This window comes from Lepisosteus platostomus, chromosome 4, assembly GCF_059453375.1.
Source record: "Lepisosteus platostomus isolate fLepPlt1 chromosome 4, fLepPlt1.hap1, whole genome shotgun sequence".
Classification (NCBI taxonomy): Eukaryota; Metazoa; Chordata; class Actinopteri; order Semionotiformes; family Lepisosteidae; genus Lepisosteus; species Lepisosteus platostomus.
Genome location: NC_142614.1, coordinates 16,200,576 through 16,225,932, shown reverse-complemented (window position 1 = coordinate 16,225,932; position 25,357 = coordinate 16,200,576). Strand labels below are relative to the sequence as shown.

The following is a 25,357-nucleotide window of genomic DNA, read 5'->3' as shown; positions in this document are numbered from 1 at the left end:
ACTGAATAATTGCACAGTATCCGACCTGTGTCCTGTTGGTTCTCGTTGCCATTATGGGTGATGTACAGTATAGGGTGGCGAGACTGAAAAGATATCAGAAGCACGGAGGAACTCTCTATAAAATTAAACATTGTAAGTATGTGTGTAAGGATTTAGGACGCGCCTCAGTTGACAGTTAAGACACTTTGGGAGAGCTGGTTTACAGGTGTTGCTCCTAATGCAACGTGACTTCAGTTCCTTTCAAAAACGTCTTCGGCTCATAAAACACCTCAATGTCCCCCCGACTCCCTCCCACCGCTAGAGGGGAGAAGTAAGAAGGATAAACCTATTTTGTAGCTATTAGTGCTTCATCTTAATCAGTGTTTTTATCATTGTGAAGTTCATTGTATGAAATTTGTATTATTTAATACTTGACATCTGACTGCTCCAAAAGCTTACACGATGTACAGTATTTTATCTAACCACAGTTTTCAATGTTTTTGCTTGGAATTAGGAGATACAGCAGGGACACAATGACGCAGTTTTACTTGGCTACTTTTCTGAGATAGATGTAAGGATGGAAAATGATTTTTAATTTTCCTTTAACAAACACTGCAACTACTTGCGGATCTCACTTCAGCCAGAAACTTTGTGAACCATGGATTAAAATGCACACAAACAACTTTCTGTTAACAATTAAAGAATTTATTAAGTCTCTGTGTATTTACAAAAAATGAAGGCTCTGTTATTTTCTGTTAACGTATCGTACACGTCCAGCCCTGTTGTTTCAGTAATCATTGAAGTGAAAGAATGTTGCAGGGGCTATGCTACCGCCAGTCTGATTGCAGTCCCTTCACCTTCTCTTCCTCCTAAAAAGCTTAAGAAAAGCAAAGCAGGAGGTACAGCTTCCCTCTACTCTCTCTGTAGTAAGTCTCTCTTGATTGCATGAAGGCTGTTCTTGAGTTGAGCTCTGAAACAGAAGGTATTTGAAACATAATTTCAGTGTTGACTTACACACTTGGCCATCTTTGACTTCCCTGTCTTTACACAGGTGATATCACACTGCTTGGCTATCCCAGCAGGCATTGTGGGCATGCGATTTGTCAGGTACAGTATACTTGGTTACATCCAGTAGTTACCTCCCATTCCCATTTACAGCTACTAGAAAAACTAACCACAACTGGAAGAAACAACATAGAAAACAAATATCACATAACATTTCTGCTTTGTTTTTACCTCATTATCCTTCTGTTGTGTTTTAAATGAAGATGGAGAGGCACTCTCTGAGTCTCTTTTGAGTTTCTTTGGACTTTCTTTCATCTTCCTGGCACCGGTTTTCCTAAGGAGCTTCTTCCAGACACTACTAGCCTTTTCCTGTTCGACTTCCTTTTCTGTTGCCAAAACTTTAAGTTGTCCAACCATGGCTTCTATTTGTCCCGGTCGGGCACTGATGCTTTCAGTTTGTAAAGTGTCCTCTGGTTCTGTACTGATCATTGTGGGTTTTGGAGGGACATGAATTTCATTGTCTTCCTTCTCCCCGTTATCTGGTGGGAACTCAGATGTAAAAGATGAGATGTCATGGTTGCTGGTCTCCTTGTCCAACTGCATGTCTTCTTCAGCTTGGACAGATATGAGACGGGTTTGTTTTTTTGTCTTTTTCTCTCTTTTATTTCCTCCTGCCCAAGCCTCCTTAGGGAAGCTCTCCAATGCCGGGATCTTCTCCTCCATTTGCCGTTTCAAACACCGAGGATGATGTGGTCCTATTAAGGAGCCTTCACTCTGGGGTGGAAAATTACCAGAGTTGCACTTGGTGGGACTTTCTTCGCTGGTGGTAAAGGGCTCCTGCCTCACGTGAGCGATCTTACGGACGACCTGGAACCCCGAACCCTTCCTCACCTCTATGGCCCCATTCGTGATCCTTCTGCCATATGAGGCCTTTGGTCTGGGCTGACGTATACGAGGCAGCGGGTGTCCTGGGCAGCTGTTCATTGAAGCCTCCATCACTGTCGCCTTCACGGGCTCTGTCAAGGAGAGCACTGGAGGAGCTGGCTGTTCTGACATCTCGCCAAGCTCCTCAGCAACGCAGGACTCTTTGGCAGTCTGGGAATTCTTGCTGTCGAAGGGTATTCTGGGGTGTTCTCCCTTTACTGTGCTTAAAGCATCCTGTTTAAACTCCTCCACCAGTGACAGGTCAGTCTGGGCCTTCTTGGCAAGGCCACGGACTCTGATCTGATGTGGATCTTCCGACAGTGGTCTTTCGGATAAAAATGGAAGGATGTCACGGCCAGGAGGGGTTTCACAGGGGAATACCTTAAGCATCTCATCTATTTTGGCCATAAGTCTGTCCCCATCTCTGGAAACATCGTCTTTCCTAATATGTTGTCTTCTTTTTGGCCCTTCAGAAACTGCTCTTTGGGTCAGGATCTCAGGGAAGAAGTCAGTGACGCCACCTTCCTTTATCTAAGGAGTTAAATAAAATAGTTAGGGACATAAAAGACAGAATCATGATATATATATATATCAGCATATATTACAAACATAATAATGTATATACAATTTATTACACAGGCAAAGCCAAAACTTTTCTTAATGTATTTAAACCAAAACTTTTTCCTTGCTGGTATTCAAGTGCCCCTGTGATGACGGGTCTCACTGGTGCTTTGGACCCCATCGCCCTTCCTCACCTCTGTACCTCTGCTCGTCATCCTCCTGCCGTATGACGCCTTTGGTCTGGGTAGGCGTACGCAAGACGGTGGTCCTGTGTCAGAACAGGGCTCCTTGTCCTCGCAGGACCTGAGGGGCTCTGTCTGCTCTGCCTGTTTGTCTCGGCCAGGATGGGTTTCATTGGAGGAGTCGCTGAACATCTCTATTTCAGCAAAGTGTCTGTCCACATCTCTGAAGACACTGTCATTCCCACAATGTTTTCTTCTTTTTGGCCCCTCAGAAACTGTTTGTGGGGTCAGGATCTCAGAGAAGAGTTCAACAGTCTCCTTTTCAGAAGGTATGACTCCTTGTTTTACCTCAAAAGTTAAACATTTTCTACAAATAAAAACCAGAACTACCGTGTATAATATCTCAATATGTATCTCTTAAACACAATACTGTACATCCAGTTTATTAAGTTGCCAAAGCCAGAATTTTTCCTAATGTTTTTTGCCCTTGCTGGTATTCAAGTGCCCCTGTGATGACGGGTCTCACTGGTGGTTTGGACCCCAAACACCCTTCCTCACCTCTGTACCTCCGCTCTTCATCCTCCTGCCATATGACGCCTTTGGTCTGGGTAGGCGTACGCGAGACAGTGGTCCTGCGTCAGACCACGGCTCCTTGCCACTGTCCTCGCAGGACATGAGGGGCTCTGTCTGCTCCGCCTGTTTGTCTCGGCCAGGATGGGTTTGACTGGACGAGTCGCTGAACATCTCCTCTATTTCAGCAATGAGTCTGTCCACATCTCTGGACAGATCACCATCATCCTTCTCAAACCGCTGTTTTCTTTTTGGCCCCTCCGAAATGGCTGTTGAGGTTTTGACATCCAGGCAGGGGTCAGCAGTCTGCTTTTGACTCATTTCGACTCCTCCTTTCTTTCTCTAAAGTGTCAAACAAAATTCCTAGTTTGAATATGAACGATTTACTGGGTTTGTTTCCATTTTTTGTACATTTATGTGGCTGTAGTGGATATTGGAAACAACGTGAGACAGATTTGCCCCATAAGAAACTAATCTTATCCGGTTATTAAAGAGCTGATCATGGAGACGCATCCTTTTTCAACTTACCAAGCAATCTTCTGATTGTCTCGCCTTACACTCCACAGCTTTCACTCGGAGGTTGTTCCCCTCCTTGGCATCCATCTTGAAACCCCGCAGAAAATGATTTGGTTAACCCGAATAATTCAATACTGACATCTTATTTGTTAAACATTTAAATGAAAGACGACTTTGACTTTCAGTGTGCATATTTCTGTAAAAAAGTCTATTCTTGTACATACTGTAGAAGAGCAGTACCTTGAGTAAATAAGTGAAAAACGTCCTACCTTTATGTTTCAGATAAAATCAATATTTTGAGGCTTCTCTGTCTGAGAAAGTGTTTTCTTAAAACTTCTTCTTAATCTTCGACGACCTTCTTACCGCGTGTTAGCTTGAACTAAACGCGCTTAATAAGTTTATTTTCAACGCTGGCATAGTTACGAAGTGATGTAACAAAGTCTTAGTTCAACTCATCATATTACCAGTGATGACGTAATAAAGAGTCTGCCTTTCACCCAGCAAGACGGTATGGCAGCATTAGTGCGTTTCACTTATCGTTACTGTATTCAAAAGGTGCAAAACTAGTTTCATTTACCATGAATAACGATCGAAAACCTCCGATACAAATGAAGTCTCAAATCTTCATTAGCATGGCGCATGAATTACAGTTTTTCGGAATCAACAATTAATGCAAACACCTTTAGAATCTAAACATCATGATAGTATTCGAGATGTGCAAAAAAACTTAGGTGATTCACTCTCCCTAGGTAAGAAATTTCCTGTAACGGTATAGTTAAAGACACCAGTATCACTAGCCTGTCTTGCTAATTGACAAGTGTCCTACAGTGTGTAATTCTGAATTGGGTTCGACCCCGGAATTGTGCGGAGCTAACGGTCGTGTGTTGTCATTGTAAAACTCCTCCAGGAGGGGGCTGTGTTCTCCTTCAGTACAGGCTCAGCACACTCACACTGTTCCTGTCATTAGTCGTCATTACCCGTCGCAATTATACAGTTGTTGCGGACCTCCGTTTTTTTTTTCAGCCCTGTATTCTGTATACTTAAAAGGTTTTTAATCCAAATGTTGGGGTAAAAACGAAAATGGCGTGTTTCCTCCCTGCGCGAGACAGCGGAGACTCTCTGGGAAAAGTGCTCAGCGGTGCGGACGGATTTAGAACAGCTGAACAACAATGTGAAGTGTAGAAATGAATATCTGTATAATGTTATATTTGAAATCGCTCTTTAATTCGAATAAATGGTATAAAGCTCACTGCGTTGTAGCTATTTCAATATTTTGCTCCGGTTCTGACTGAATAATTGCACAGTATCCGACCTGTGTCCTGTTGGTTCTCGTTGCCATTATGGGTGATGTACAGTATAGGGTGGCGAGACTGAAAAGATATCAGAAGCACGGAGGAACTCTCTATAACATTAAACATTGTAAGTATGTGTGTAAGGATTTAGGACGCGCCTCAGTTGACAGTTAAGACACTTTGGGAGAGCTGGTTTACAGGTGTTGCTCCTAATGCAACGTGACTTCAGTTCCTTTCAAAAACGTCTTCGGCTCATAAAACACCTCAATGTCCCCCCGACTCCCTCCCACCGCTAGAGGGGAGAAGTAAGAAGGATAAACCTATTTTGTAGCTATTAGTGCTTCATCTTAATCAGTGTTTTTATCATTGTGAAGTTCATTGTATGAAATTTGTATTATTTAATACTTGACATCTGACTGCTCCAAAAGCTTACACGATGTACAGTATTTTATCTAACCACAGTTTTCAATGTTTTTGCTTGGAATTAGGAGATACAGCAGGGACACAATGACGCAGTTTTACTTGGCTACTTTTCTGAGATAGATGTAAGGATGGAAAATGATTTTTAATTTTCCTTTAACAAACACTGCAACTACTTGCGGATCTCACTTCAGCCAGAAACTTTGTGAACCATGGATTAAAATGCACACAAACAACTTTCTGTTAACAATTAAAGAATTTATTAAGTCTCTGTGTATTTACAAAAAATGAAGGCTCTGTTATTTTCTGTTAACGTATCGTACACGTCCAGCCCTGTTGTTTCAGTAATCATTGAAGGGAAAGAATGTTGCAGGGGCTATGCTACCGCCAGTCTGATTGCAGTCCCTTCACCTTCTCTTCCTCCTAAAAAGCTTAAGAAAAGCAAAGCAGGAGGTACAGCTTCCCTCTACTCTCTCTGTAGTAAGTCTCTCTTGATTGCATGAAGGCTGTTCTTGAGTTGAGCTCTGAAACAGAAGGTATTTGAAACATAATTTCAGTGTTGACTTACACACTTGGCCATCTTTGACTTCCCTGTCTTTACACAGGTGATATCACACTGCTTGGCTATCCCAGCAGGCATTGTGGGCATGCGATTTGTCAGGTACAGTATACTTAGTTACATCCAGTAGTTACCTCCCATTCCCATTTACAGCTACTAGAAAAACTAACCACAACTGGAAGAAACAACATAGAAAACAAATATCACATAACATTTCTGCTTTGTTTTTACCTCATTATCCTTCTGTTGTGTTTTAAATGAAGATGGAGAGGCACTCTCTGAGTCTCTTTTGAGTTTCTTTGGACTTTCTTTCATCTTCCTGGCACCGGTTTTCCTAAGGAGCTTCTTCCAGACACTACTAGCCTTTTCCCGTTCGACTTCCTTTTCTGTTGCCAAAACTTTAAGTTGTCCAACAATGGCTTCTATTTGTCCCGGTCGGGCACTGATGCTTTCAGTTTGTAAAGTGTCCTCTGGTTCTGTACTGATCATTGTGGGTTTTGGAGGGACATGAATTTCATTGTCTTCCTTCTCCCCGTTATCTGGTGGGAACTCAGATGTAAAAGATGAGATGTCATGGTTGCTGGTCTCCTTGTCCAACTGCATGTCTTCTTCAGCTTGGACAGATATGAGACGGGTTTGTTTTTTTGTCTTTTTCTCTCTTTTATTTCCTCCTGCCCAAGCCTCCTTAGGGAAGCTCTCCAATGCCGGGATCTTCTCCTCCATTTGCCGTTTCAAACACCAAGGATGAAGTGGTCCTATTAAGGAGCCTTCACTCTGGGGTGGAAAATTACCAGAGTTGCACTTGGTGGGACTTTCTTCGCTGGTGGTAAAGGGCTCCTGCCTCACGTGAGCGATCTTACGGACGACCTGGAACCCCGAACCCTTCCTCACCTCTATGGCCCCATTCGTGATCCTTCTGCCATATGAGGCCTTTGGTCTGGGCTGACGTATACGAGGCAGTGGGTGTCCTGGGCAGCTGTTCATTGAAGCCTCCATCACTGTCGCCTTCACGGGCTCTGTCAAGGAGAGCACTGGAGGAGCTGGCTGTTCTGACATCTCGCCAAGCTCCTCAGCAACGCAGGACTCTTTGGCAGTCTGGGAATTGTTGCTGTCGAAAGGTATTCTGGGGTGTTCTCCCTTTACTGTGCTTAAAGCATCCTGTTTAAACTCCTCCACCAGTGACAGGTCAGTCTGGGCCTTCTTGGCAAGGCCACGGACTCTGATCTGATGTGGATCTTCCGACAGTGGTCTTTTGGATAAAAATGGAAGGATGTCACGGCCAGGAGGGGTTTCACAGGGGGATACCTTAAGCATCTCATCTATTTTGGCCATAAGTCTGTCCCCATCTCTGGAAACATCATCTTTCCTAATATGTTGTCTTCTTTTTGGCCCTTCAGAAACTGCTCTTTGGGTCAGGATCTCAGGGAAGAAGTCAGTGACGCCACCTTCCTTTATCTAAGAAGTTAAATAAAATACTTAGGCACATAAAAGACAGAATCACAATATATATGTATCAACATATATTACAAACATAATCATGTATATACAATTTATTACACAGGCAAAGCCAAAACTTTTCTTAATGTATTTAAAACAAAACTTTTTTTTTGCTGGTATTAAAGTGACCCAGTAATGACGGGTCTCACTTGTGCTTTAGACCCCATCGCCCTTCCTCACCTCTGTACCTCTGCTCTTCATCCTCCTGCCGTATGACGCCTTTGGTCTGGGTAGGCGTACACGAGATGGTGGTCCAGTGTCAGACCGGGGCTCCTTGCCACTGTCCTCGCAGGACCTGAGGGGCTCTGTCTGCTCTGCCTGTTTGTCTCGGCCAGGATGGGTTTCATTGGAGGAGTCGCTGAACATCTCTATTTCAGCAAAGTGTCTGTCCACATCTCTGGAGACATTGTCATTCCCACAATGTTTTCTTCTTTTTGGCCCCTCAGAAACTGTTTGTGGGGTCAGGATCTCAGAGAAGAGTTCAACAGTCTCCTTTTCAGAAGGTATTACTCCTTGTTTTACCTGAAAAAAGTTAAAAATGTTCTACAAATAAAAACCAGAACTACCGTGTATAATATCTCAATATGTATCTCTTAAACACAATACTGTACATCCAGTTTATTAAGTTGGCAAAGCTAGAATTTTTCCTAATGTTTTTTGCCCTTGCTGGTATTCAAGTGCCCCTGTGATGACGGGTCTCACTGGTGGTTTGGACCCCAACGCCCTTCCTCACCTCTGTACCTCCGCTCTTCATCCTCCTGCCATATGACGCCTTTGGTCTGGGTAGGCGTACACGAGACGGTGGTCCTGTGTCTGACCAGGGCTCCTTGCCACTGTCCTCACAGGACATGAGGGGCTCTGTCTGCTCCGCCTGTTTGTCTCGGCCAGGATGGGTTTGACTGGACGAGTCGCTGAACATCTCCTCTATTTCAGCAATGAGTCTGTCCACATCTCTGGACAGATCACCATCATCCTTCTCAAACCGCTGTTTTCTTTTTGGCCCCTCCGAAATGGCTGTTGAGGTTTTGACATCCAGGCGGGGGTCAGCAGTCTGCTTTTGACTCATTTCAACTCCTCCTTTCTTTCTCTAAAGTGTCAAACAAAATTCCTAGTTTGAATATGAACGATTTTCTGGGTTTGTTTCTATTTTTTGTACATTTATGTGGCTGTAGTGGATATTGGAAACAATGTGAGACAGATTTGCCCCATAAGAAACTAATCTTATCCGGTAATTAAAGAGCTGATCATGGAGACGCATCCTTTTTCAACTTACCAAGCAATCTTCTGATTGTCTCGCCTTACACTCCACAGCTTTCACTCGGAGGTTGTTCCCCTCCTTGGCATCCATCTTGAAACCCCGCAGAAAATGATTTGGTTAACCCGAATAATTCAATACTGACATCTTATTTGTTAAACATTTAAATGAAAGACGACTTTGACTTTCAGTGTGCATATTTCTGTAAAAAAGTCTATTCTTGTACATACTGTAGAAGAGCAGTACCTTGAGTAAATAAGTGAAAAACGTCCTACCTTTATGTTTCAGATAAAATCAATATTTTGAGGCTTCTCTGTCTGAGAAAGTGTTTTCTTAAAACTTCTTCTTAATCTTCGACGACCTTCTTACCGCGTGTTAGCTTGAACTAAACGCGCTTAATAAGTTTATTTTCAACGCTGGCATAGTTACGAAGTGATGTAACAAAGTCTTAGTTCAACTCATCATATTACCAGTGATGACGTAATAAAGAGTCTGCCTTTCACCCAGCAAGACGGTATGGCAGCATTAGTGCGTTTCACTTATCGTTACTGTATTCAAAAGGTGCAAAACTAGTTTCATTTACCATGAATAACGATCGAAAACCTCCGATACAAATGAAGTCTCAAATCTTCATTAGCATGGCGCATGAATTACAGTTTTTCGGAATCAACAATTAATGCAAACACCTTTAGAATCTAAACATCATGATAGTATTCGAGATGTGCAAAAAAACTTAGGTGATTCACTCTCCCTAGGTAAGAAATTTCCTGTAACGGTATAGTTAAAGACACCAGTATCACTAGCCTGTCTTGCTAATTGACAAGTGTCCTACAGTGTGTAATTCTGAATTGGGTTCGACCCCGGAATTGTGCGGAGCTAACGGTCGTGTGTTGTCATTGTAAAACTCCTCCAGGAGGGGGCTGTGTTCTCCTTCAGTACAGGCTCAGCACACTCACACTGTTCTGTCATTAGTCGTCATTGCCCGTCGGAATTATATTACAATTTTATATAAATATATATCAATTTTATAGTTGCTGACCTCCGTTTTACAGTATGATTTGTAAAGGCGTAATATGTTTTCACTCTCGTATTCTGTATATTTAAAAGGTTTTTGTTTCCCCCCCGGCGTGAACAACCGGAGACTTTCTGGAAAAAGCTCAGCACTGCGGACAGATTTAATGCAGCTGTACGACAATGTCAAATATATTAATTCATATTTGTATAATGCAATATTTTGTGTATTTAATTCAAATAAATGGTATAAAGCTCACTGCTTCTAGTGTTTTATTCATTTTGTTCAGATTCTGACGAATATTTGCACAGTATTCAACCTGTCTTGCTGGTTCTCCTTGCCACCACGTGTTATGTGATGAGTAGTAAAATGTAATGTTTAACATCTGCTCATGGTCTAAAATCTCACGTGTTGTACCGTTAACTGGCGTTAGCTTTCAGTGTTTTTCTTCGTGATTTTTACAGTACATGGCTACTACCCTGAAATAGATCCATGGATGGAAAATTATTTTTCATATACTGTAGGTGTGTAACCGCTTGCAGATCTAACCGCAGCTAAAAATCTCTTCGGAGGTGGTGTGGGCCCTCAGATCGCACTTTTTTATTTACCGAAGGAAGTATAGTACGTCTCCTGCATAACACTGACGGTGTGCTCCCACGTGGTCTCATTTTAAGTCTTTAGTTATTCACTTTTCTCGTCTTCTGTTTGAGCTTTCACTCATGTTGTTTTTCCTTAAAGTTAAAAGTTAAACACAGCGGTGGTGTTTATTTTAAAAAGGTTTATTTTGTTTTATGATACAACTTTATATTTGAGGCTGTGTGCAAGATTCATTCCGTAAGTAATATCAGATGATCGTGTTTATAAAGTAACTGAAACATACCTTTCAAATAATTGGTTTGCCGTTTCCCACGATAACAGTGGACTTCATGTTCTGTAGCGCGGCGATATAATCGTCGTTGCACACACAATACTAAAGCTCTGTAATAACGTAGCTGCATATTTGCAGGTTTATTGTTCGTAGTATATACAGTATTTGTTCAGTCAGCTCCGTGACGTTGTCTCCCCTACAGATAGTATAAACAACGACTCCCACACCGCATTCGTTTGCGCTGTGTACGGAGTATCTACAGCCTTCTTTTCGCATACAGCAACTTTTTTTTTTTGCTTTGTTGTATCGTTGCAGCGGTGTTACCACTATGAACGAGAAGTGGGATGGCCCGCTCTTAGTTCCGGCTGTGCGAAGCTCGGAGATGACGGCACGGTGGCGGTGTCCTCTGTGGACGGCAAAGCTGTTCTCCGCGTGTCAGCTTCGGGACAGGAATTCTGGGTGGAGTTTCTCTGCAAGGCCAGCCAGAAGTCAGCCAGGCCTGCCAGCCTGGAGCCAAAAACCGAGTTTGCTGGTGGCCCTGGAAATGCCAAGGAGCGCTCTAGAGACGAGAACCCAAAGGTCATGCACAGTGAAGTGGAATCGGCAGAGATCCAAGAAGATAATGGAGATAGACACCCCAACGCCAGGAGCTTGAGAGTTGCCTCCAGTCAAAGTGGCACAAGTCACAGATTCTCTGAGCCAGCTCCCAAACAGGCCTACCTTTGCACCTGGGTGTTTCAGCACCATTCACTGTCATCCTATCCGTCTCTATGGCACCACCCACTGTCTCTAGCAGTTGCTTTTAGGAACTCCCTAAGGGAGAATAATACTGACGCTGTGGGAGACAAAGATGTGAAGACTACGGGGCAGACCTGTCAGCCCCGGGGTGCAGATGTAATGAAGGAAGAGGCGAGCTGCTTGCCTGAGTCTCTGCCGCTGAGCTGTCCCTTGCCACACCAGCACAGGTCAGAACGACACACACACGATCCATGAATCCTCTCCATCTGCCATCACATGCAGCTGTAGCAGCAGTGTTTTCAGTGACAACTGTGCCATTCTTTCATCTCACACTATCCACTAGAATATTACCTACTGGAAACCAAAGTCTCTCTTCCTTGCACTTTTCTTCATATGTTCCTGACAGAGGTATATTGCTTAAACACTGGAGAGCGAACCCAAATCTATAGAAAGTGGCATGAAACGAGGTTTGTACAGAGGCACCAAACAAGGTTATATCCCAGGAAAAAAAAACAGTGCAGAAACATTAATACAAGCAGAAAATTATTTTCTGACCAGGTTAGAAACATGCACTCCCTTTTAATTCTGCCTTTTGCAGCTGAGTGCAGTACTGTATACAGTATACTGTACAGTAGATTCCCAGAGAAGATAAAGTTTGCAAGCGAGAAAAGGCTATTGTTCTGGGGATCTCTTCCAGCCATCTCTTGTGTGATCCCAGGATATAAGCTTCAATAACATGGTTAGTTAGCTTGTTCCATGTTCCTACAACCCTTTTGTGTAAAGAAATCTGTCATGTTCGCTATCTTACACTTCCTCTTAATTTCCGATTGTGGCTTCTAGTTCGTTCCAGTATCAACCCTGAAGAAGCTTATTGAGTTGACGTTCGTGATTACCTTTCAGGATGTTGAATCCTCCCATTGCCTCGAACAGGGGAGACTCAAGTCCCTCTTGCTCGTGAGAAGGTTTTGGGATTGTCGTGAAATAGTTGGGTGTAATTAACACATTACAAATGTCCTCTGTTCAGCAGAATGCTAAGGATCTTTACATTTGAAACCCATGGTCACTGTGATGACCAGCATGATCTGTCTAATTGGGTTGGGTTTCCACTAATTTTCTTGTGTGTTAATCAGCCCACAAATGTTGGTGACTGATTGAGTATTGAATAACGAGCAATATGTAAATCTAAAAGAGAAAACTGGATGACATTGTATATGAATTAGATTAGCTACATACAGAGAATTATTGTTTTTATGGAACCAAAATCATTCCTAAATACAAAATGTCCATTTCAACATGATTGTCCCATGACTAGGTTCATTAAGGATTTAGAATTTGGGATTTTTTGCCCATTAAAATCATTATAAATTTAATTATTTTACATTTCAGTTTCTTTTATATTTCAGGCTGTGTTTTAAAATATTTTTTTGGGCTAAATTCTTCTAGATTGCTTCAAGAAAGGTTAAGCACTGCTTTCACAGTGCATATGACAAACTGTTTGCATGACCTGTCCCAGAAAATGCCTGTGGTCTTGTTGAAACACTGAGCTGGATGGGCTCCTTGTGAGGAATGTTTGCTGTGTGTTTAGGTGGAACTTTAAGGAGAGTTTCTCCCAGGGTGACCAGGAGATGGAGCAGCTCCTTCGAACTGAGCTTGTCAGTGTTGTTTGGTGCCAAGGGGTGGTTTATCGGTAAGTCAATCAGATGCTTTAAATGTTTTTTTTCTTTTGACTGAAGATGCACAAGACACTCCCAAAAAAGGTGTCTTATTTGATATTTATAATAATATACTGTAGTATTTAATGGTTGGAAGTTCAGTTAAAAAAAGTTACTTGGTACAGATGAATTTGCTCTGTATATTTGTTTATAAGAATCATTTCATAGTGTGTGTCTTCATTATGGGAAAGCACCCAAGGCGACTTTCCTATCTTTCACTCTTTCACACCATAGGGTCCACAGGAAAAAAATCACAGAATTCAAGATTTTTATTTTTATTCTACAAGTCCTCCTTCCGGAAATGTGCCCTCTCATGCAGACTTTCTGTCGATAACACCTCATAGATATTTCTCATTTAATTTGTCTGCTGCAAATCCGAGGTTCTCCTCACAGATTCTCCCTCCTCACCCCAAAGCAATGGGACACTTTTAGCACCTTGTCGAGTACTGTACAATAATGTGTAGGATTAACACTGACAGATGGAACCAGTTTCTCTGCACTTTTGCTTTTAGTACTTTAGAGCTATTGTAATTGTAATTATTGATGATAAATACTGGTGTCACCTTATATTAGGAGAGATGTTTTGGAAAGGGGTTCTTTACACCAAAAAAGGTTTAAAATCCTCTCCTAGATCTATATAGTATATAATATGTGCATTGTTTGAGAAAATTATTGCATCTCTTTTAGTGTTAGGACAAAAGGCACTAGAGTACTTTCCCAGTCTACAGGCGAGTCACCTATTTTTTCCTAAAAAAATTTCCGGGATGGTACTGTATATCCAGATCTTAAGTCACAGATCAAATGTGATAGCCTGCAAGTTCTTTGGACCTCTTCCTTAATGAATGATTTTGATTAGGACTTTATTTATCATGTTAAGGTGAGACAAATACACTGTGTCTGTTTAGCAGTCTGTTGGTAAAGATGCCTTTTCTCCTCTCCCTTCCTGTCAGGCTAATCCGCAGCACAGTCTGCACCATAGAAGCTTACCCTGGTGATGGCTCAGTCATCAGATCAAAAGGAGCGGTTGCAAACTACTTTACCCATCACTTCGCCAAGGACGTTTCATGCCAGGTATGCAAGAGGTCATGATGGAATCCTTTCCAGATCTGGCAGGATACCTCGTTGCATGCTTTCCTGTAGGAAATAAGTCTTCATTAAGTAAAACTCACTGGCATTCCTTAAGGGTCTCTGTCTCCTACCCCTGTTAATTTATTAAAACTCTGTCTTTTAAAGAACAGCGACTAAGATATAAAAGGTTTTTATTGCCGAAACAGTGACTTGGGGATTTTTTCAGCCGAGAGTGATTCCACATTTTGTACACAGCAGGCACCCCTGCTGAAATCCATGGTTATTATTAATCCAGTTTCTGAGAGCAACTGGAACTTCAAAGGAGTTCCAGAGAACAGAAAGTCTGAAGAAACAAATCCAGATGTGCCAACATGATGTGATAGCTATTAGAATATAACAGTAAAGGAACAAGTAAAGGTTTATTCTGTGCTGAAAAGAGAAGAAAAGAAACATAGCGTTTTGGCTGTGGACCCTTCTTCTGGTGTAACCCGATGGAATTGTCAGCTGCTAAACAGTTAAACAGCTTGACCGTTAAAAATATTAAATATTAGTTACATAAGGGTTGATTTAAGAATTTGACAGCTCTGTAGCAATGAGAACTACCAGACAATCCAGGAAAAAGGAATCGTGCCATTTATTTTCATGGACATGATGATCAATTTTGAATTTTGTTCTCAAAAGACAGCTATTAGTTCTAGATTCATTATTATCTATAATATAAGTTATATCAGTTACATTGTAAGAAAAAGAAGGAATCGTTATCTTACATTTCTAAACCTAAACAACACATGACTCATGGCAACACGTCAGCTGTTAACTACAGTGTCACATGTTTTCCTATAAACTCTGCTATATGATGTTAGTATGGTTCCTTTTGCCTTCCTTTCCTCTATTACTTGTTAGAAAAAGAATTTTGATTTACTTAAAAAAAAACACTTGTTGAAATTTATTGTAACCTCTGATCATAAAACTTCAACCCAGATGTTCCCTTAAAAATGAAATTGGACAATTACGATTGTAAGACATATTGTATACTTATATAACTTATATGATATGTAGGTTTATGTCTTCAAAGACTTTAACTTTCAGGATACTATATTTAAGGGTCAATGGAAGCACTGCCTTTTAAACGTCAGATGTTTGTTTTTTTACCATATTTGTGTTCGGTTTAACATCATCCAAACACCGAGGAGAACCTTAACTAGACATGTCTGTAGTTTAAATCAGAAAACTGGCAGTGTGAGCTCTTGCTGTTGTTTGTCCTTTTCATTTGAGAAGTCATTTTACTGCTCACCAGTAAATGTTTTAAAAGCCAAATATTTTGTTGCTGTTAATTGCCCTGCTGTTATGTGCCCAGTCGGTGGTTTCAGATGGATTTCCTTAATCTGCATCAGTTCACATACAGTACAGTAGTGTGTTTTCTTCTCAGACTTTCTCTTTTTCTTTGGAGTCCACCGTTTATTTTAGCATCGAAGTCTGTTTGAACTAAAACTAGGGTGAGGTGGTGATTGCAGCTTTTTAATTAAAATATAAATCTTTATTTTTTCTGTCCCCCAGTTGATTTCACCATTTTATTTGCACAGTGTGGAAGACATGAAACGAATTACTGTTCAGTCCACTTCAGGGTTGAGCTGTAATAAGCACTGTGATGCGCCAGTGGCTCCAGGTGAAATGTGAACTATTGTGATGCTTCTGGCTTTGTGAGATTCAACTTTTGCTCATGCACTGTATCTGGGTATCACTTTCTGCTTCCAGAGCTTGCCTCTCTTTCTGCTTATCACACGTCAGTATGTGAATTAATTATTTGTGTGCATGGTAGATAAGATAGAATCACTGTTTATGAGACAGCAGCTTAAAGGCTTGAACTTCAGTAAGGTTACCACTTGAGAAAACAGTGTGGCAGAGATCTAAGGGATTCTTTCAAATTGTGTTATTTCCTGTGTTTGAGACAACCATTACATTCCTTGAGCTTTAAACACATGAACTGTATTACAACTGAAAGACAGATTAAATTCAGAACAAACAGAATGTCATAAATGTGAGCAGCTACCATCAGCTTTTTTAACAGTACAGATATTGTCCTTGTAAATTAGCAAAACCATTATTCTACATAAACTATATATCCTGAGCTGTTAGAGAATATATTCTGCAACTGCTTTAGGGAGGATTATAACCGAATATTTATGGGAACCCTAAATTTGGTCATTTGAACTAGGACTGTCATTTTGTGAAACACAGTGAAGAGTGTCAGCGAGACCCAGCTTCATGCAGCTGTTCAGGGCTATCTCTCTGACATCACATGCTGGCTTTGAGGCAGTTTATACAACTTAAATAAGAGGGCATCCCTTATATCAAATCATCATTTCTACAGCATATGAGGCTACTGAAAGTGGGGATAAACATTGCCAAGTGCTGACCCTGCTGTGAGCATTTATACAGTGCACCAATTCTAACAGAGATGTGCATTTTCCCCATGATCATTGATATGATTTCAGCTCTCTTTTGAAACCTTTATTCATTTAATTACCTTGATAAATATTGTTTCAAAACTGTACTTATTTATCCACAATAACTTGTCCTTGATTATTAAATGCTGATTTATCCTGTATGTTAATAGTAAGGATTGCAGGTCAATTAATTTTTTTGTGTTAATACATACTCAGCTCCATGGATTAATGCTGTAAAGCAGTACTGCAACTGCATGTGTACAACAGAGTTATTTCATTTTAAATGCTACAGCTGACTAAGACAGCTCCTGTGTGAGTACGATGAAATGTTCTTATTTATCTTTACAAACATCACTATAGAGACTGCAATAATTATTAACAGGAACAGAAACTATATGAGTCTAAACTATATGAACAGAAACAATAATGACATATCTTTGATCAAACACTATTTTTAATTCACGTATAGAGTAGACAAGTATTCCCTCCTAGAGAAAATAAACCCTTGTTCAAGACAACAATTAAATGCCCTGTACCACCAAAAACAGCAATGAAAATATAAAGAAAGTAATGCCCAATCATAGAACCTAAAATATTGTCTGTCCTTGAAGTCTTAAGACCATGTGTCCAGCTCTGAATTTCACAGGTCTTTTGTAGTGCTTCGGGGAGATATAGTCGAAGCCCAGGACTCTGTGCACTTGTACAGTAGATGTTATCCGAGTGATCAGGGTGAGATAGTAACGGGTCAAAGACAGGCTGACATTTAGAGGTGGGTTTGAAGTAAAGAGGTGTGCAAAAAGAAAAGAAGATGTGAAAATTAAAAGGGCCACACGGCTGCCAGTCGAAATAAAAAAAGAGAGGCTGGCGAGTTGGCGAAAAAGAGGAAAAAATAAAAACGGGGAAAAATCTCACTCAAGTGGAGATGGAGTCTGGATAAATAATAGATAACTTCTTAAGGGAAAAACCTTCTGCATGGAAGAATCAGAGATTAAAGGTAGGTAGATAAGGTTATAATTTAGACTAGAAGAGGGGTGTGCTCGCTAGGTTGGCAAGGTTGAACTCTAATGACGGAGCAAAGCTTCGCATTTTGAACAGACTTAAATATAGATGTAATTAGTGTGATTGGGAATGAGTTTGGGAGCCCAACTGAAAGAACACAGGCTTAATTGAAAGACATCCCAACCTAGTTGGAATGACAGGTTGAGTGCTTGTGGGAATGCTGCTGTTGTCAGGGGCGAGTCAGTCCCAACAAGGTTATTACATCTTTTCCTTATTTTTCATAGTGTGCACGGCAATGAAATCTTTATGTGGCCTGACCTCAACTTGATTCTTGTGACCACTTGTTTACTCCAGTAACATTAACTCTTGAGGAGCCTCACTGGTATTTAGAAATGATTGCAGTTACAGTTGACAGTTTTTGCTTCATGTGCTCAATAATGTCCTTCTATTTAACTGTGGCGCAGAATGAATGTGACCTTCAGCCTCGAATTAGGGCACTTCTTATTTGGGGTGTGCCTAGATGAGCAAATGAAATAGCAAAGATTAATGTGCCAGTTAACAACGCATTACAGCTCATTCTATTCTACAGGATATTAGAAAAAAAACAAAGTCAAGCTGGAGTTCCTTATCTGTTTAGCAAATTTCATTTTCTATTTATTGCAGCTCCTTTGAGATGAATTTACTGTTTAGTGGCATATCTGTTACTATTTACTATTACTATTTCAATTTAAAAAAAGGGGGAGGAACAGGTCTAAGGATGGCAGACCACTTTGCTCTAAGAAAGCTCTGTGTGTTGTGCTGCTGTATAACTACTGCACCACGGCAAGATTAATCCACTCATGTACTACAGTCTGGAAGAATCTACTTTGCTAATGCTTTTATTTCCCCAGACTGATGAAAAGATGTATTTCCTGAACAGTCTACCCCCTGATGTTCCCGGTCAGAGATACTCGGTTTCTTCGGTGGTCACAAGGGCCAGCAGGTGAAATATTATTGCAGACACACTTTTAATAGGACACAGAATTAGTTCTGTTTTTGGGAAGCCCTGATGTGTATACCCACTATATCATTGTACATGCTTAGAAATGTTTACAGTGTAAGACAGGATGGGGTCAGGCTTTTTTAATTGTATCTTCTAGTCTAAAGTGGGAAACTGGTCTCACAAATGGTTTCCTCCTAATAGTTTGTACAGTACATCCGGCACCTGTCATAATGTATTTCATTTTACTATTAGGCCCAAATCAGACAAAACCTATCTCCACCTTTGGCGCCTTATCCAGACTATGTAATAAATTGGCTGGTTAAGCCTTTGCTTTGCTCTTTACTTTTCTCTCTGTCTAACGCTTTTCTTTTGTTGTCCTTCAAGCAACTAAGACCACCCCAGAGGAACCTGAGAGGCAAGCTAATCACAGCTGTGCCTCCTCAAACAGTGTTTCCTTTTCCTACCTGGAAATGTAATTTCCTTATTGGAACAGGACAGAATAAAAATACAACCTTTAGCAGACAAGTTTATAGCAGGCAGAAGCACAAATCTCAGACCAAAATATTCTTTCTATGTAATTCTGCCCCACATTCTGTCTCAAGTGGTGTATACCTTGTTATAAGCAGATTGAAATGGAAAAAAAGCACAGTGAAAGCATTGTAAATAATAGAAGGGCTTTAATAAAGCATGAAACAAGACACTAAAGATTTTGGACAAGCAAATGCATGGCTTGCATAACTGACAGGCTGTGGGTTTGAGTCCCTGCTGGAGACACTGCTGTTGTGCCTTGAGTGAGGTACCCAGTGGCTCCAGTCCACCCAGCTGTTTAAATGGGGCCCAGCATTGCTGGGGGGTGATCCCTGTGATGGATCAGTGTCTTATGCAGTGGGGGTAGTCAAGTGCACACTGTTTCCTTAATGCCACAGAAACCAGAAAGAGCACTGGACCGATAAGCTTTTGTGGCTCGAATACTATCTGCCTATCTATTCTTGCAAGAAATTGCTTTTCCCTTTTTATGTCAGTGAGATCAACAGTCTCTATACTGTATATGTTGCTGTAGAAAAATCCCTAATATCGTTGATTTAATCAGACACCTTTATAGGTTTTGATATACTGTACACATGACATAAAATAGATTTTTACATATCCAAAGCACAGTGATAATTTGTTACTTAAAACTGATTAAGTGCATGTACCTTTATTTTCAGTATTTTTATAATTTTATAAATGTCTTATTCCAGAATCCTTCAGTGCTATAATCAATGCAGACTCTCGCTGAAACTCCCTAACACTTTCTGCTGCTGGAAGGAGGTAAGAGGCTGCTTTTCAAATTAAATGGTAGGATTGACATTTAAGATTCCGATGTGTGAGTGATGAATAACAGGAAAACACAAGATGCAACACTAAGAACAGACTTTTATAAGCTTCAGTTTGCTTTGATCCAACCCAAATTGCTGTTTCAGTTTACTACTGTGTTTACCACTGTTTGATCAACAGTGTTCTGTGGAGTTGTGATGGAAAAAGCAGAAAATCCACTTAAATTTTGTTTTGGAAGTAATGAGGGAAAATGTCATTTGAAAACCATCAAAAAAGAGAAAATTTATTGTTGGATTGTTCCTCCCATCTCTTTGCACGCTTATTGTTTTTTTTTTTTGCTTACCAAACAGCTTATTAAACTCAGCAAAGGAAGTCAGCATTTTGAAAGCTCAAACCAGTTTCAGCTTGTCTCAGTGGTGCATTAACAGTGATACAAAAGAGCTGCAACTTGTTGTGAAATGTATTGATGTTCATGCTCTGTTGTTTTAAGTAATTGTACTGTATCTGAAGGCTGTATTATTTAACAAGTGGATCAGTAGGCAGCAGTTTTGCTTAAGATCTCAGCACTTATTTAAAGACATTAACTTAGATTTTGGAGATGAATACATTTTTTGTGCTTACATATAATATGGAAAAAAACAAATAATTGTGTTATTGTTGGAGTGTATCATTCATGGCAATATCACCACAATTCAGGAGAGGAAAGGCTGCACTAGAGAATTTCAGTCGTTAAGGTTAATTGAAGCTTCCAAGAAATTTGTGAAACAGACATGCTTTTTGATACATATTTTGTAATTCATACCTCACGGAAAAACGTTGTTACAAATGATTCAGTGAGCCATCATTGTGACATAACGGCATCTTTTAGTTTTGTGTCACTCATCAGCTTTATATTCCATCTATGAATCGTGTGTGCACTTATAGTGTTCGCAAAGTTAATGCCGTAGAGCAGTGGTTCCCAGTGGTCTTGGTGACCCACACACGTGCTGGCTTTCATTCCATTCCACATTAATTAGATAATTGAAGTCTTATTTGATCTAAGAATTTGCTTTAATTTAATTTCTGCTTTATGTTTCTAGTCACAAGTTTAGGATTTTATTTCACTTAGAAAATAACAGTTAAAGCTCCAACATATTTAACTAGCTGGGAACAAACTAAAATTCAAATTAATTTTATTATTACTAAGTCGATGAAGGGTTTGTTTATATAACTGAGGGCTTGGCTGGAATAAAAATCAACAGGGGTTTGGGAACCACTGCCCTACAGCCATGGTTTGTTGAGTGTGGTAGCATCTATTAATATGAATGAATTCAAAATAGAATTACTTTCTACAAAGTTCTATGGAACAAATAGAATGACAGTAATACTTGCTGTTTTAATATATTTTAATGGTAGTATTGAAAGGCTTAGCAACCTTGCCATTGCCAGATTTTTTTGTAAAATATACTTTAAGAGTTGGACCAGACACCATATCGGGATTGTTTTTATCTTTAGTGACAGTAACCGAGTGCTGATTTTAACAACCCCCAGAAGCGAAATTTTGAATGCTCAATTAGTCAAAAAAATAATGAAAATTGTCAACTCACATGCGGAAAAAATGACATTTAATACTGTTTCTGTATGCAAATGTATAAGAAAAGGTAAAAGAAAAAAAGTTACATGGCCACCTTTATTCCCAACTAGAGGGTTCTTGTATTATAATCACAAATAGATAATTTTGCTCTAAATAACTAGATAAAGAAATATTGTTATCATATACATACAGTATACCATAAATGTATCATTATAGTATAATTAGCAACATTATAACTTTTCTAGATGCCTTTCGAGGTAATTGAATTTTCTGCCAGCTCTTCTGGCCTTTTCTCTATATTATTTTATCACATGCCAGGTAAGTGTGGTTAGTCACCACCATCCCATAATCTTCTTTTTTATTAACTAGACACGGACTGTTTGCACATACGCATTTTCTTTAAATAATAAGAAAAATCAGATTTTGAATATGCAGAGACACATTTCTGTTTATTTCAGGTTGTAGAAAGCAACTGCTTTTTGCAGTAATTTCTACTTCCGGAATATTGCAAAACAAAACTCAATTAAAAAAAAATTCTACCAAGTTAGTTCCCATTGTAAGTGATGCCTGGAAGCAAATATTAAGAATCCCCTAAACTTTTCAAATCTTACCAGCCACCACTGAACCACAGTTTCAAGATTTTCTGCTTGCTGCATTTTGAAATGACTGAGGAACCACAGTATCATTTTATCATTTTCACGTGTTATGTGTTAGTGAATCTCTTTGTGCAATCAGTGCATACAGCTGCTGTGAGTCATGCGGCCAGCACCACATACTCTCGCTTCCAAATGCCTTCTCTCTTTCCGTGCACTGTTCTTGGGAAAAGGGTTCAAAAAACAAACAGCATCCATATGAGGCCAGATCATTCCTCCTCTCTTACCAATTTAGCATATAATCCAGGATGTTTAGAGCTGGAAGGTCTGTGCCAGAGTGAATTATCCTAAACAGAAATTTCTGCTCTAATGGTCCAGAATTTTTATTAGAAATGCCTTTTATTTGCTGTTTTACTTCTTTTGAAAGTGGTCTGAAATGGTTCTTTGATTAATCTGTTAAACAGAAGTAGCAACATACTTCTGTGTTTTACTGAAAACCAGAGCAGTAAAACCAGATGATATTGGACTAGGAAGTCTTGGATTACATTTGTAATGGATTTAGAACATTGCGGAGTGCTTTGTCACAGTGGACAAACTAAGGCATTTTTTCACATTTAAAAAATAAGTATATTCTTATATTATTATTATATAAATATTAACATTGAGTATGTTGTGCAGCTACTAACCTCACATGTTCAGTAGCAAAATTAATAGCATGCATCTCTGTAAAACTAAAACTAAAACTCCATGCATACAAATTCTGACTTCCTCTAAACGTCAAGCAGGAGGTTCTGAAAAACAACATTTTAAATGACGGTGCTGTGTTGCAGCTGTTGAAGCACTGTGCCAGTAATTTTTCTTTCAGTGTTTGTAGTCAAACAGGTTTTGGAACTAGAATTCTGCTGCACTCACTCTCAAGATCTCAGTCCTGGGTGCTATTGTCTTGCTAGTGTCCCTCACAGTTGCTAGACACAACCTGATGCCCTGGAAATGCTTCCTAAATTTCAGGTCCTAGACTAATCCATGAAGTATCTGACCTTTGTTTCCACCTTACTCTGCACATAACCTCCTGGTCAAGCCTTAAGGAAACCTGTTTCATGTTTCTGTTTTTTTACTTAACAACCTGTCAAAGGGGGGTGTGGTTTGGCTGAGCCTGTTTAAGAGCTTATTGACAGGTTGCTCTGATGTTGCTTAAATCACTCTTTTAAGTTTAATATGGGTTGATCACTGGAAGGGAGGTAAACCCAGAAGTGCAGATCCTTCAGAATCTAATTAAACATGTGCTGCAAGCTAGTAATCCTGTATACTAGTGTGCACATAACCTTCTCCTCAGCAGTAAATCCTCTTTTGAGACAAAAGGAAGACACAGATGTAACCGTTTAAGCAATGGAGAGGGTTTTCCACACAGACCCATTTCAAGACCACATTTGGTCAGCTTGAATATGTCACATCTGTTATAACACTATTGAGGCGTGAGTGCAGTGGACACATTTTTATTTTTTGCTGTGGTTTTAAACTGTCATCTGAGAAAATATTTAAAAGATTCAAGCACCGAAATACTCAAATTATTTAATCACACAGAAAGTGCTTTTCATGTTTTTTTTTATTAAGGGCTCTATATAAGACAGTACAGTAAGGCTCAGTGTTGTATTTTCAGTCAAGCAGTTGGAGATTTTTGGTCCGATCCATGTTATTTTCCATTTTCTTTTTTGATCAGTTCTCCTGTTCCCCTGTTCCCTGTGCCCCCATGTGATATGTGATACCACATGGACCTGTTTCTGGTTATTACTCATTTCTGTACTTATAAACCATCTTCCGTCTTACATTTTTAAGCTTTGTCTTTGCTAAAAAAATGTATGGCTTTCATTTTATATTTTTAATGCTAATAACTTCATTTGCTTTGAAGTAGAATCCTTATACTGTAGCTTGTGGGCGTCCTGTTAGTGTTTATTATTGTGCTGTTCTGGGTAGTGATTTCCTGTTTCTCTACAATAACTTTAATCTGTTGGGCTTTCTAAAGCAATTTGAGGTCTTGTCCTCCTTGAAAGGATGCTTTAAAAAGTAAAGATTTAATTTAATTTCAATTGGGAAGACAAAGAAACTAATTCAGCCCTCCCCTGACAAAAGGACCTACTGTATAATAAAACATGTTCTCTCCTTTTTACTCCCAGGAAAGCAGCCTGTCAGCTCTGCAGAACCCTCCAGTACTGATAGAGGAAGCTTATATTCCAAACACAGGCCGTTTCAGCGCTTATTCGGATGGGAGGGTGCATGTCCTTTTCTGGGACGGGACGGCTTTACACATGATGTGGAACTTCAGCTCTCTGGGACTGAAAACACAGGTGCAGTGCAGGCAACATATTGGATAAAAGAATTGCTGCTGTGCACCTGAATTAGCTGTCAGCACGAGACTTCATAATAAGGGTCTGTAATGCGCTTAATTTTGCATGAAGACACATGTGCTTCCTGTTGATTTTATATTGAATATATAAACCAATGTGTTTTCATATTCCCCATTTTATTCATGTCACAACATTTATTAAGTGAATGAATTTAGTTTATAGTACATGTTAAATCTTTTTGTGGATATGTTTTGAACATACAGTACAGCCCTTTAAGGGACAGTATTGATTTAAATATTGAATACAATTGAGTTTCTTTTTTCTCCCACTACAGCATATCACGCATCACACATATTTTGCTCCACACAGTTTCTCAGGTTACAAAATCAAAGCGGATGATTAGGACTGAGTGTGTTAGTAAATGCTCAGTCTTTCTGTTGGGCTCGTATTTCACAGGGCAGAGGGACCTTCCTGTGTGCCCCAGGGGGGCAGCAGGTGTCAGGGTGGTGTCAGCTGACCAGGCCTGATGGACAGTGTCACCTGGTGCAAGTGCAGGCCCCTGGAATACATGACAGGTACAAAAGCAACACAAGGAGCCTGAGCATAACGTTCTTGCTAGACCAGTACCCTGAGTACTGCGTACTGTATGTGCACTGTATTACATTCCTATGCTAAGAGGGATTTTCCTTCAGTGGCATTTTTAACAAGTCATATACAGTATAGTCAACTTACTGTATACTGTAGTTTCCATGGTAACTTTGGTTACGTGCAGGTAGAGTTAGAAATTCTTAGCCTCTTTATCTGGTTTTATGAGGACTATAGGGATGCAATCTCAAGATTAAATCAATATGTCTAAAGAAGAAAGTTGGAAGAAAGCTTGAGCATGAAAACTGATTCACTGTATATGAAAACGTGTTAGTTTTCTTGACAGAAACGCATCATCATC

At 40.0% G+C, this 25,357-nt stretch overlaps 3 protein-coding genes across 5 annotated transcripts in view; 1 reads left to right on the top strand and 2 right to left on the bottom strand.

Annotated features, from left to right (window-relative positions):
* c4h5orf34 (chromosome 4 C5orf34 homolog) overlaps nt 1-25,357 on the top strand; it is a 76,452-nt gene that overhangs the window by 47,857 nt on the left and 3,238 nt on the right. Inside the window, exons 3-9 of the mRNA XM_088628762.1 lie at nt 10,956-11,605; nt 12,964-13,065; nt 14,041-14,161; nt 18,495-18,586; nt 19,828-19,897; nt 24,241-24,411; nt 24,868-24,986. Of these exons, the coding sequence (XP_088484888.1) occupies nt 10,956-11,605; nt 12,964-13,065; nt 14,041-14,161; nt 18,495-18,586; nt 19,828-19,897; nt 24,241-24,411; nt 24,868-24,986 (1,325 nt within the window). The remainder of the gene's footprint in view (nt 1-10,955; nt 11,606-12,963; nt 13,066-14,040; nt 14,162-18,494; nt 18,587-19,827; nt 19,898-24,240; nt 24,412-24,867; nt 24,987-25,357) is intronic.
* LOC148672798 (uncharacterized) lies at nt 663-4,549 on the bottom strand. The gene is made up of 6 exons (XM_088628765.1): nt 4,007-4,549; nt 3,750-3,824; nt 3,210-3,563; nt 2,664-2,999; nt 1,216-2,433; nt 663-949 (listed from the first exon to the last, which is right to left on the bottom strand). Exons 2-6 carry the CDS (start codon nt 3,822-3,824, stop codon nt 833-835), a joined length of 2,100 nt encoding a protein of 699 aa, XP_088484891.1. The 5' UTR covers nt 4,007-4,549; the 3' UTR covers nt 663-832.
* Nucleotides 5,687-9,582, bottom strand: LOC148672797 (uncharacterized). Of its 3 annotated transcripts, XM_088628755.1 has the most exons (6): nt 9,036-9,582; nt 8,779-8,853; nt 8,239-8,592; nt 7,686-8,027; nt 6,240-7,457; nt 5,687-5,973 (listed from the first exon to the last, which is right to left on the bottom strand). In XM_088628755.1, the coding sequence occupies exons 2-6, from the start codon at nt 8,851-8,853 to the stop codon at nt 5,857-5,859; spliced, it is 2,106 nt and encodes a 701-aa protein (XP_088484881.1). In that variant the 5' UTR covers nt 9,036-9,582; the 3' UTR covers nt 5,687-5,856. The 3 variants fall into 3 exon arrangements, with proteins under 3 accessions (XP_088484881.1, XP_088484882.1, XP_088484883.1); XM_088628756.1 differs by having other exon boundaries at nt 8,779-9,089; XM_088628757.1 differs by lacking the exons at nt 8,779-8,853; nt 9,036-9,582 and having other exon boundaries at nt 6,240-7,463; nt 8,239-8,311.